This window comes from Triturus cristatus, chromosome 4_2 (assembly GCF_964204655.1).
Source record: "Triturus cristatus chromosome 4_2, aTriCri1.1, whole genome shotgun sequence".
Classification (NCBI taxonomy): Eukaryota; Metazoa; Chordata; class Amphibia; order Caudata; family Salamandridae; genus Triturus; species Triturus cristatus.
The window spans coordinates 763,744,415-763,758,005 of NC_140586.1; the positions used below are offsets into that span (position 1 = coordinate 763,744,415).

The 13,591-nt window shown below is 43.6% G+C and overlaps 1 protein-coding gene across 4 annotated transcripts in view; it reads right to left on the bottom strand.

Annotated features, from left to right (window-relative positions):
• The window catches only part of LOC146835006 (sodium/glucose cotransporter 4-like), a 736,053-nt gene that overhangs the window by 523,192 nt on the left and 199,270 nt on the right, over nt 1-13,591 (bottom strand). For all 4 annotated transcript variants that reach the window (XM_085602666.1, XM_085602670.1, XM_085602669.1 and 1 more), the window contains one exon: nt 8,690-8,794. In XM_085602666.1, coding sequence (XP_085458792.1) covers nt 8,690-8,794 — 105 coding nt within the window. The remainder of the gene's footprint in view (nt 1-8,689; nt 8,795-13,591) is intronic.

A 13,591-nucleotide genomic window follows, 5' to 3' on the forward strand; every position in this document is an offset into this window, starting at 1 on the left:
CTACTCCCAATAGGGCCACTTTCCTTTCTTTTTCTTGTCGGGCTTGAATACTCAGCCTACTGCTTTATCTAATTTACATACTCGGTATCTGTGGCATAATGTCTCTCTGCCATTTCTCTAATTTTGAATGTTGGATATCAGATGGGTTCTTTTTGGTTTTCTTGGTTAGCTGACAGTCACCCAGCCTTCTTAGGAGGCCTTATTGTCATTAAGTTTTTATATTTTATGTTTCCTAGCTACAAGAACTCGTACTTCGAATGGAAGGTATTTGGGAACGCTTGGATGCGCATAAAACACCCTGCACTTCCTTAATTATGCTTATTTACTATGGATACTTTCAATTCATTACGGTTTATAGATTGACTTCAACTTTAATGTGGAATTTGTTTTTATTTGGCGATTGAACATAACTTCATGTATATTTCAAGAGGTAGGTTTGATGTTTTCTGACGTTACTTTAATACTTAAAAAGATGAAAATATTTTCTCTGAGCTTAATTGATATCTCACATGTGCTCTTTTGTTTCTCTCTCTTTACTTTTTTTATATTGACTTTATTTTGCTTTCCGTGTTTCTCATGTGTCCTCCTATTTTATATTATTTATTTGTTCTGTGTTATCTTTGTTCAAATCAAATTGTTATGCTAGTGTTGAATAGTATGATGCTTAATGTACTGTGAGCTATTTGGCATTGTAAATAATAATGTCTTTTATTTATGTGTTTATAAATCCTGCAAGCGGCATTTACACACCACTTGCAGGTTTTGTAAGCACATAAATAAAAGGCATTATCATTTACAATGCCAACAGATCAAACTCTAGCAAATGCGAGACCTATTGCACTGCAAGTGCTTGTTATTGAAGTCTAGGCGGCAGAGGTCCGTCGGACCACTGCCTGCTCTTAAAAAATATTTTCGAACACACTCACAAAGGGGAAGAGGTCCCCTGGGGACCCCTTTCCTTTTGTGAATGGCTTCACACCTGCTTGGAATAGGAGGTAAACTGCAAGTGTTTTGCGACTGCAATTGTGGTAGCAAAACAATCATACATTTAAGTGAGACTCGCTATTAGGAAGGGAGACTCTTGGCATGCCCATTCCTAAAAGCGAGTTTCAAACCCTATTTTACGAGACGGTAATAGGTTACCGACTCGCAAAATTGTGTTTGTACATGAGGCAGATTAATTTTGAAGTCGCAAACAGGTCGAACATCTATCCCTAAATCTTGGGGAACAGTCAGTTGGGAGAAATTCTGAATTCAGAAACCTCACCATCCTGGTAACTAAGGCCTTCCCTCCTTATTCGAACTATCACTCCAATAACGCACTTTTTTTTTTGTAACTCTTTTTATTAAAGCTGATTCGACAACATGGCATAGTATCACAGAATCATAGCAAAATTGGCAGCAAAACAAAGATTCGTCAGAATACATTGACTTCATACAGTAGGAATTACACGGTGAGGGAGACATCTGCTTCCAACAATTGGGGGGGGAACAGATATTACCACGGTATGCGTTCCAGGGGGCCCATATTTTGGACCACTTACGAGGGCAGCCACGAGCAATGTATACAGACTTTTCTCGTTGCATACACCAATCTAAGTCTTGTCCCCAGTCCGCAACCGTGGGTGCATGTGAAGCCCCCCAGAGCTGCGCAATATTTCTTTTCGCCACCGTGCATCCGAGTGTGACCCATTGCATGGCATAATTATTAAGGTCAGTTGGTTCCCAAATATTAAGGAGGCATCTGGGGGCTTCTGGCTGGATCTCAATTTCTAGCACGGCACTCATTATTTCGTGTATCTTACGCCAGTAGTCCTGGATCAGTCTGCAGTGCCATAAAATGTGCATAAAAATGCCCGGTTGTGTGCACCCCCTCCTGCAGTTCCCATCTGCCTGACCCCCCATATGTACCAGCTGGGGCCCCGTTATGTATATTCTGTGCAGTATTTTCAATTGCACCAGTCGGAGCCTCGCTGATATTGCGACCGTTTTAGGGGACGAGACCGCCTTCTGCCATCCCTCATCGTCCAGCTCAATACCATCCTCCGTCCATTTCTCTCGCAACAAGGCCAGGGGGTCGTTCATGTTGTTTATAAGCTTCCTATAAGTCAGGGAGATAGCCCACTCAGGCATGTGCCCGTCCAAAAGTCTGTCCTCTAATGGGGAGCTGTCCGGTAAGGGGGCGTCACTAGTGATTGCAGATTGCAGTGCGTGTCGAACTTGAAGATACCTAAATAACTCAGACTCTGCTAATGAATATTGGCTCTTAAGGTCGCTGAACGATTTCATTCCCTCCAAACCCCACAGGTCTCCAATCTTGGAAATGCCGATCAAGTCCCATTTGCTAACACCTTTGGTGTTTCCCAGGTAGCCTAAGGCCTGTGAGTCCCAAAGCGGGGTGGCGAGTGTTAGTTTATTGCACCAGCCTAATGACTGCGTCGCAGCGTGCCAGATTTTTACCGTGTGTTTGGTGGGCCCTGTGAGCGTGTATTTTGCCGGCTTGGAGTACAGAGCACGGGCGTAGGTCCCATTAGGGAGGAGCCAGCGGTCCATCCGGAACCCTGGAGCGTCAGGGGGGCCATAGATGCCGTGGTTTATGGCTGTGAGGTGAGCAGCCCAGTAATATTTTCTGATATAAGATAGCCCAATTCCACCATCATACCAACTGAGCGTAAGTTTTGGCAAGGCAATGCGGGGCTTTCCACACCACAGGAGATCTCTCTGAAGACCTTCTATCTCTTTAAAATACGAGTTGGGGACCGGGTCCGTGGCATTTTGTAATGCATACAGGAAACGGGGCAAGGACATCATTTTAAACAGGGCAGCCTTGCCTAGTAGTGAGACAGGCAGCGACTTCCAATGTATGATGTCACTTTTAAGTCGTTGCATGGGCGGGCCCAGGTTGCGGTCATGCCTAAGCGCCGGGTCAAGAGAGACAAATATACCCAGGTATTTAAATCCCTCAGTAGCAATTGAGATCGGGCAATTTCGAGGGAGCCGCGGAGGTTTCCCATACAAGACGTATATTAGCGATTTCTGCCAGTTAACTCGGAACCCAGAGTATCTTCCGAAAACTTCAAGGATATCGAACACCTCGATCAGCGACCGATTGGGAGAGGCAAGGTAAAGAAGTATGTCGTCGGCATATAAGGAGATGCGATCCTCCCAGCCTGCCGACCACTGCAACCCTCGAATGCTAACATCTTTACGGATCCAAGCTGCCAGTGGTTCAAGGGCCAGAGCGAACAACAGAGGAGATAGGGGGCAACCCTGTCGGGTGCCACGACCTAGTGTAAAGGCAGTGGATTTTTTGTTGTTCACTACCACCTGTGCCAGCGGTGTGGTGTAAAGGAGCTTTATCCAGCTGACAAAGACCGGGCCTAGTCCCACTTTTGTTAGTACCGCGTAAAGATAGGGCCATTCAATGGTGTCGAACGCAATAGTGGCATCTAACGACACTATGATCACGTCCTCTCGTATAGTAGAGGCCCTACCCAACACCCCATGGACTCTGCGGAGGTTTATTGCCGCGTTTCGCCTAGGCATGAATCCTGATTGGTCAGGGTGCACAAGGTCTCCTATAACCCTCACAAGCCTGTTGGCTAGAACTTTTGCTAGGATTTTAGGCTCAGCGTTGAGCAAGGAGATGGGCCGATAGGAGGAGCAGTCAGTCTTGGGTTTACCTTCTTTATGGATGGCAACCAAGGTCGCTAGACGTTGATCGAAGGGCAACACCCCCTCCTCTAGACTAGCAGAGTACATGGATTTCAAGTAGTGGCTCAATTTATCTGGGCGAAGCTTGCAAAGCTCGATAGGGATACCATTCGGGCTGAGAGCCTTGCCCGGGCGCAGTGCTCGTATTGCCAGTGCAATTTCCTCCGTGGAGAGAGAGCTATCTAGGAATTTACGATCTGCCTCCGGAAGGGTAGGAAGGGAGATATCCTCCAATAAGTGGAGGGAGTCTGTGGTTGTATGCGGGGCGGCTGAGTTGTATAGCGTGTGATAGTGGGTTGCAAACTGGTTAGCTATCTCTTGAGGATCCCTTATAGAGTCACCCCCCGCCCCCCTGAGTTCAGGCACCAATCGGCTGGCGCGCTCCCTCCGATCCAGCCAGGTAATCAATTTCCCTGTTTTATCTCCTAAATCGTAGATGCGGCCTAGTCTTTCCTGAGCCATGAGTTTAGCGCGGTCAGTAACCAGCGCCCTATACTCGTCCTGGCGGAGTCGGAGTGCATGCTGTGCTTCGGGTGTAGGGTTCGAGCTAGCGTCCTGCTCAAATTGGTAAATATCCTGTTCCGCGTCGGATATGTCCTTCAGTCTCTCTTTTTTGGCTCCCGCTATGAGGAACAGGGCCTGGCCCCGTACCACCGTTTTGAAGGCTTCCCAAAGTGTCTGAGGGGAGTCAACTGTGTGTTCATCGTCCGTGAAGTAGTTATCAATAGATTTTATGAGGTCTTTGCGTATTTGGGGTTTTTTGAGATGCCAGGGATTTATGGGGGCGATGCGCCCTACTTGTTTGTAGAATAACGCACTTTTTAATATGTTTGTGAACTCTGTATACTTCTGATTTAATTTCACCAACAAGGTCTCTGATCTGTCACATGTTCCTGAATCTCCCCCTCCTTTTCCATCAAGTCCAGGGAGATCACAGTAGAGGTTACCTTCTCTCTAATGTCTTTAGAAGTGCATAGGGGTTTGCAAACAGTTCATAATTACGCAGAATTAAGTGGAAATTGTACAAAATTAAGGGTCTATATGGAAAATAAAATCTGTCATTTAGTGCGATATTTGACACTGAAGTGCATCCCTGTGTCTATTGTTGTGCATTTCATGCTAAAAAAACCAATAAAACATGAAAAACAAAATTGCCATGCACAACAGCATCTTGTGTTCTGGTTGTTCATTCTGTTCCTGCACTTTTGCACTATAAGTTTGCCTGGAACTGCAGCGTAATTATGCATCATGACAAAATGTGTATTTTCACTTATCAAATGTAACCCAAAATTTTTCAAAATAAACACTGGATTCGAACTAGCCCGGCTGATAAGGAGTGATTCCCCAAAACCAGTCCCAGGTTGCTTGTTTCTGGTCCAGGGAGGACCTAGTTTGGCAGTTCGGGCTGGACTGTTCCTATGAGGAACAGGGTCATAACTGATTTGCAAATGGCTGGGTCCAACCTGGGGTGGCGTGGTGAGCAAAAGAACGATGGATTAAATCCATATCATTGGGACTGGGGGTGAATGTTTGCATTGATCAGCATTCCGTCCATCATTTGTTCCCTTTACTTTCAAGGATGATTCTTAGAACCAGAGACATCAAAATGGTTGCTCTGAATGAATCATATTTTTATAATGAGGGCAAATGTACAAAATGTATTCATGAATATGACACAACTCTGCAGAAGTTGCATCACAATCTAGTGTCAGCATGTGGGTAACAGGAAACTTAAAAATTCTGCTAAAGGAACGCTTAAGAGTACATAAGAACATTGGCTCACTAATTCACAGGCTTCTGAGCACTACAAGGACTGCAATATGATGCCCATGTCTTTCCATGTAGTGATGGGTTCATTTGAAAACAAAGGATCTCTTTCTGCACCTATGTCCGTGATTGGCCCTGTTTCAGATTGAAAAACCCATGGCCAGGCCATCTATTTCTACTACGAATACTCCTACGTCGCCCAAAGATTGGAGAGGTGCACCACTAGTTAGGTGTGGAAGGATGTGATTCCAATAAATCTCATAATTTGTTGGTGTTAGTTTTTTAAACAGTCTTTTATTTAAGAAGATCCAGATTCAAGAAACTTTCAGCCAACATGTTTCGTTCAAACAGATGAACTTCTTCAGGGCAAAGTGTGTAAAGACATCCGAGTGGTAGTAGTCATGAGTCAGTCAGCTGTGTATGCCTCCTTGATAAGGGCCAATGTACTGTTGAATCTCAGTATAACAAAAGTCGAGCAGCCGTCCGCTCCGGTGGCAAGTGAATACTCCTACGTCCTTAAACTCGATGGAAAACTGCTGACAAAATCCTGCATCTGCCCTTCGCTCATTTCATGGTACTGGAAATGTTTGCAGTAAGTACCAAATTAATCCCACAAAAAATCAACTTGTAATGTAGGTAATATCATTGTGTAAAGCAAATATTAATCAGGCAACTTTAACCCTACATCTCTCCCTTTGAACAACCTCTTCCAGATTGACAAATCTACAAAGGTGGGTGGCCAGAATAACCTCCTTTTTAACTCACCACACAGCTGGTTGATTGTTCAAGGAATATTGTGCCAGTAACGTAGGCAGAAGTCTTCTCCTTGTATATCAAATCCGAGTCAATGAAGCCATGTTGGCAGCTATATGTCAGCTTGGTACCTGATATGGGAATAAATCTATGTGATCCTTGTATATCACATGTAAATTCATCTTACAAGTGTAGTGGGTCAGTGATATTTTACCTAGGGTGCTGGGCCACAACATTTATCTGTAATCCTGGTATATTACATCTGGGAAGACCTAGAAGGGGCCATTGTGTCAAAAATATTCCAGATGGGTTGCTGGGACTGAAGTAACTAATTGCGCTCCTGGCATACTACATTCAGGTTCACCTTGTAGGAACTACTGTATCAGGAGTATTGCAACGTATTTCTCATTGGAAGTAAATTTCTGCAGAATGCAGCACACAAGCAAAGAGGAAAAAGGAGGAGAAATAAAGATATTTCTCCTTGTTACACCAGTCTCAGTAGGCGTACCTTTTGGTGCAAAGCCATGTTTACAGACTTGAGTAAATATAGGTGTGTGTCAAAATAATGGGACGTCCATGCTCCGCCTATGTAACACCTATTTGATGAAAAGTAACTAAAGGCAGTGTTATGCGCTTGCATTTTCTTACTTTCTTTTTTACACAGCCACGCTTTGTATGGCTTAGTAAATACCAAACTAGAATTTGCATCAGTGCTGCGTACAAAAAAGTGACATAACCCTGACACAAAATCTTAGTAAATATGGGGCTAAATTCTTTATTTTGTCTATGAATTTTATATAGAAATCTAATCTTTTTTTTGTTCTAATTGTTAACTGCAGCTTTCTTTTCGTTAATATTTTAGTCTGTACCCAAACTGCAAGCCAGACCTAATGGATTCGTCAACCCTTGCTTCCTGCATACATCATAGGGTGGACACTGGCAAGAAAAGTCAGCCTTGGAAGACCTGGACCTGGACTAAATATCATGAATCTTGCAACAAACTGCAGGCAGTGGACATGTGGTGTGTGTTCTACTAACTTGGAATTTCTGACAGCGAACCGAATACAGTGATTTCACAGACTCTAAGGGGTATATTTACCAACAAGTCACTCAGCGCAGCACAGCAAGTGACTTTGCTTCGCTGCTCTGTGTGACAGCGAAAGGGGAGGGATGCACCGTATTTAAGATTATATGGCAAATTCCTGTCTTTTTCCAGAGCCGGCAAACAATGTGCTGGCTAGCGCCAACAAAAGCACCCTTGCACCATGCAAGGGTGCCGGTGCTGTGAGCAGGATTGTTTTTGAGCAGGAAGGGACACCTTCCAGCACAAAACAATCCTCAGAGGCATTTTCCTATTTCTATGTTTGCTGCAGAATGCACCACACATAGAAAGAGGAAAAAATAAGGAAAAATAAAAAAAATTCTCCTTGTTAAGCCTCCCCTGGAACTCTGTAGCAGTTTTGACGCAGGCCCAGGTCTACCGCTTATGGTAAATCTGGGAATGCACCAAAATCTATGAGTGTGGCATGGGAACACCTTCACACCACCCATGGAACACCTCACAGGCGCAGAGCAATGCAACTCAGTGATTTTCGTTGCCTTGCGTTATTCTGGATTTATCAAGCCACTCAGAGCCACACAATGTGGCGTTGCGTGCCTTCATAAATCACACTTAAGGGTTGCGTCACTTGTGCGCCTCGTTGCATGGTGCAAAAGCGACAACCCTATGATAATTATGCCCCTCAATGAGGTGGGGGACGAAGATACCCGCTAGTTTACAGAAGATTTCCTGCCACCGTCCCACTCAAAATGAAGCCCTAAATCTAAAACAAAAAACATAGCATGCTAGAGCCAATGAAAGCACATTTACTGACAGACTGCAAAAGCGCTACATTTTGTTCCCATCTTGTAATTGGCCTCTGTGTTTTTAGGATTTTCACTCCATGTCCTGGTTTTGACTGAAAAAACTGTTTTCTTTTTGCCAGCAGATGTAATTTATTTATTGTGCAATTGGAGCATCAACGTTATTGACTGTGGGATTATAACGCGTTTGATTGCAAAAGATAACAGCAACACACACTTGTGTTTCTTTAAATATTTGAGTCAGGACTTGTGATTTAAATAAACATATTCATTTCTTTAAGAAGGGCAAGAACATTTGATCGTGCCCTTTAGCTCCAACAGCTTTCCACTTTCCAACCTGTCTGCAGAAATATGAATTCCAGTGTGGCACACCGAGCCCAGGAGAGTGTGCAAACGTTTGCTTTATCGTAAACTTTGCCCACTGACCTGTACATAAAATTGCTGAAGGCATGTCACAACAAGTTGCAAGACTTGCTGTATTAACTACGTGACACGCTTCCTGGTTTGTAAGCCAGTTTTTCCCCATTACTGATTAATCAGACAGACAGCGGGACAGTTGACAGAATAACTTGAGCCTGGCATGGATTCTTACATTCCACTCGAAGCCTCCGACCGCCAGGCCTCCAGCCGCCGCGGTGCCCGCCATGCCAACGAACAGGCCGCTCCCCACATTGCTCGACATGAGCGAAGCCCCGATCTGCAAGAAAACCACAGAAGAGAATAGAGCATGACGTTTGAATGCATGGCAGTGCATTGTGCTACAGGCGCCATCTTGGACCAAGACTGAACCATTAAAATGGAGCCACTGCACATTATCACTTCTGCTCCTTATATAAAAAATACAACCACATGAGCAGCAGTAAAAATGCGATGAAATGGAAATTGGACCCCAAATGTTGATATTTCTTTTGATTTAAATAGTTAAACACGAAACATGCAGTGTTAGCAGGACTTGACCTCTCGATAAATTAGAGCAATCAAAATGTCTCCTTTGTGATCAGTATGGCACTCGCTACATTGTACAGGTTTTGCGCTTGAACATACAGCCATATAATATAATGTGCACAAATAGCTCTGCAGGAGACACTGTAAATTATTCAGCCTCCTAATGAAGTAAATGCCATACACTTTGGCAGGCTAAACCCTGACTTTGTCTGCATTGGCGCCAAGCTGCTGCTGCTGCCGTCTGCTGACTGCATGTGAACCTAGTATCATGACTTTTATTTTGGCTTTGGCATCGTAATAATCAAATGTCAGAGCAGAAGTCTAGGCTTGACCCTGGCTATATGAGATGCAGGACCTTTGCTGTGACCTGGAAGAGTGCTCCACCAAGCATGCTCTCATAGTCGGCAGTGGACAACTGTCCCTGTCTTGGGTGTAAGCGTAAATCGGTTGTGGCCTGGCTTAGCTAATAAGTTTCCCAGGTCTATGCATTATGTGCTGCTCCATGCCATGTTTTTTCTTCGGGTTCTGAGACTTCTGGTCTTAATTATTCCATTATAAAATAGGATTATAAATTGCAGAAGTAAAAAAAAAGAAAACTATATTGGAACAGCACCTCATGCATGAACCTGGAAAACTTGCCAGGGATGAACCTGTTTTTGTGAATATTTAGTGTGACCATGGCAGTGAAAGAGTGTGGCCTATTGACCCCTCTCGTGTAAAGGTCCTCTATTATATGAAACCTAACGCCATGGGCTGACATTCTATGTACATGCTGAGTGTGCATCCATGTACAGTGAGCGTGTGACAAACATGGTAGTAGGTGTGTGTGTATGTGTGTGTGCGTGCATGTTTATGTACTGAAGCCAGAGGAATCTATTTTGGATACCCCTGCTTGCACCAAGGCATAAGATGGACGATGGGGAGGACGAGGAAGTCTTCTCTAGCTTTTGGAAGTGTACTGTCCGCATGCACATGGCTGAACATCCAGACATTGAAGGTAAGAGGATGGAGACTGGGCCGTGTTAACAAGTGGCTGCTAATTAGCTCTTCCTGAACACTGCCATTTGGTAGATGGTAGAGACGAAGAGTGAGACTGCAGTTTCTGTTGCTCAAAGTGAGGACGTTTCTAGACCAGACCTGCCCTTTTGTCTGTCTCTGATTACTGCTTTAGCAAGTCAGAACATGATATACTTGGAAAGTTGAATGATTTATTAAGATGCATGCAATGACCCCTGGTTAGCCCTGGGTCCTCATCAACTCCTCTCAGCAACAGCATGCCTTCCACTCCTGGAATCCACAATCTAGAATCCAGTAGAGAAAGGATCCTGTTGCCAAGATCCAACACATCTCCCCTTTTCATAAACAAAACAATTTATATATAACAAAATAGTTAACATATGTACACAATTAAAAGAGGATAATTTATTCACCAACAGTCATAGTCTTTGTGTCAAAAAGGCTACTAAAATCTACATAACTAACAAATAAGTGTTACAAACACAATGATCATTTGTTCACCAATAAAGTGCTTACGTTGACTATAAACAACTTAGATCTCACTCACACACTAGTGTCACATTCCTCCTTACAGGTCTTCCTCTTACTTTCCACTCAACCGGTTCATTTCCTAACTCCACAACTCTCCTTGGTTCAGACAATTTCGAATAATCCTTCATCCCCTTGTTACCAGGACACACTTTCACATGTACACCTTCCTCAAATTTCTCTCCTTTCATAATGTTTCTAAGCACATAAAGCTTGATAATTCTCTACCTTCTTGTTTACCTTCTCATAATCAATTTCCTGACACCCAGACTTGACCATCCCTGCTGGCCCCTCCACAGACAGGGTATTCTCCCTTTAAGTAGGCGAAACAGGGACTTATTTGTCACCGAGTGTAGAGTGGTTCTATAGTTCCACAACATATCTTTGACCTGTCTCCTCCAACAACCACCACTCGTCATTACTGATGGTAAGCTTTCTCCAAATATGCAGTTAAAATGCTCCATCTCTTCCCCCTGGAATGGAACAATGTGGTCCTACAATGGTGAATTCCCAACTTTTCCAGGAAAGACTTAAACTCTCCCAAAAGAAATTGGGGACCGCCTTCGATCAGTATAGAGGCAGGACAATCATCTCAGCAGAATACATCCTAACAAAAAGCAACTACCTTTGATGCCATTACTCTTATCAATGTCATCTCTAGTCATTTTGAGAAATAGTCCATCCTCACCACTGCATGCCTTTTGCCCACACCCAAACACTCAAAGGGACCACCTATTTCCATCTGCAACTTTTCCCATGCTTGCTCAGGTAAGTCTTTAGGTGATATGCGGTTTTCAACCACTTGCTTCGGGTGACTAAGGTTCAAAATCATGCCTAATGCTCATTGTTCCTTCAACCCTAACAATGATCTCCCCTTCTCAACCACATAAACCTTTCTCATTGCCTTCCTACCCTGAAATTCCACTTCTGCTAAAAAATATCCTAAAACTGGCAATTGGGTCCCACAATACCCCTTTGGTTAAACATCTGGAAAAAACAATTCACTCTCATCAAATCCTTTCCATGTCAATTTGTCTATGATCGTAAAAAGTGAGCATGAATCAGCACAAACATGTACCTCTTTGCACTTCAACCTAACTGCACATTTCGGTGGGCGATACTCTTCACTAGTCTCCCCTGGCTGACCCATAACCTGTGATCCCTTTTCACTCACCACCAATCCTCCTCATACCCTGGTGCATCTTGTTCACTCACTAAATTCACCACTCTCTTGGACTTCAAGAGGCCCACCATCTTGCACACTCTGGAGAAGTGACCCATATTTTTACCCTTGAAACACCTTCTCTTGGAAGCAGGACAATTAATTGTCTCAGCCATGTGTCCCACATTCCCACAACTATTACACGCTCTCAACATCTTGAGTTTTCACTACATTCTTGTCTCCCTCATTACCTCTTCATAGGAGTTTCTTCACCACTTTCACTTCACATTTATTCCCAGATTCACCTGTTCCCTTAGCAGCAGAACTACCCAATTCCATGATAGAGCGAGAGGTATTCTCCATACGCATAGCCACTTCAATGGTCTTATATAAAGTGGGGCCTTTTAGGCCTAATAATTTCTCCTGGATCTTCATATTGTTTGCCCTGTTAATCATTTGATCTTTTATAATCTCATCCTTGAGATCTCAGAATTTACATGAAATGGCCAACATTCTCAAGGCTGCCACATACTGCTCAATGATTTCTCCTTTATCTGTGCACAGGGAAAGAACTTGTGTCTTTCGACTACAATGCTACAATGCTACAATGCATGATTAGGCTAACATAAGGAATGCGACAATGGGCCATACAAGAAACACACAACAGTTACAGGTTTTTGCAGCCATGTATTTTATCTTATTTGAGAAAGTTTATAGAGCGCAAACAAGACCCGGCAGGGTATGAGAGTACTGTACAATGAAGCCAGCTGGGTAGGCTGGTACACTAAAACATTATAGATAGCTAAGCTTATGGAGTAGAAGCACATTGGAGACAAAGATAGACATATAAACAGTTAACAAGATGAAGATTGCATAGTAGATAAAGGAAGACAGGTTTGTAAGGTAAATTCCATTCGTTTGTAAGGGTACAGTACTATTGTCACATGTAACTATTCAAGAGGAAACCTTTGACTTCTTTTTTAAATGCAGAGATCGAGGGGTTCATTCTGATTTCTGGTGGGAGAGCGTTCCAAATTCTCAGAGCAAGACCGGAGAAGGCACGGCGGTAGGACTCGGACTGATGTCCATGTTCTAAATCCAAGTTACACCACTCAAGTTAACCATCCAGGCAATCCAAGAAAATACTATTATTCTCATTTCCTCAGATAGTGGATACCCCTAGTCTTATAATAGCCCAGAGGAAGCCTCTTTCAACCAGAATTTCAACACGTTTCACACCTGTGTTGCTTAAGGCCTCCTCTGGACATTATATATGGATTTACAGTAATCCTACCCATACTTTAAAGGCCCAACAGGTGGAGCTGGAGCCTAATTTCATTTATTCAAATCAAAATAATCTGTGTCAAGTCCTTATTACTCGATCCAATTGAGGTGTAGAAACAGGATTGTAGCATGCTTATTTACTGGCTGAAATTCTACCCGGCCTGCATATCTTTACATTGTAAACCCATTGTATAGATAGCGACTGTGTCAAGGTCTGTGCAAAAGAACCCAGTCAGGATGCCGACGTGGTACCAGAAGGCAGGGTGCTGATCAGGAAACACAGAAGAGAATCATGTTCAGAGCTCAATGACCAAGGCCATGGGGATCACGTTACTGAGACAGTTGCCCTCTGGCAGCAGGAATGCCGGTTTCCAGGTGGATGTATTCTCACTGCTGATTCCTATTGGATTTGCTCTCCTGCATCACCCATTACATGGGTTGATGAATTGTATTCATATGCCCTGAAACGTCAGTGCCATTCCAAGTTATTTTAGGGTGCTGCAAACCAAAAGTTACTATATTTGTCCTGGTGAAGATCCCCTTTACATACCAACAGTG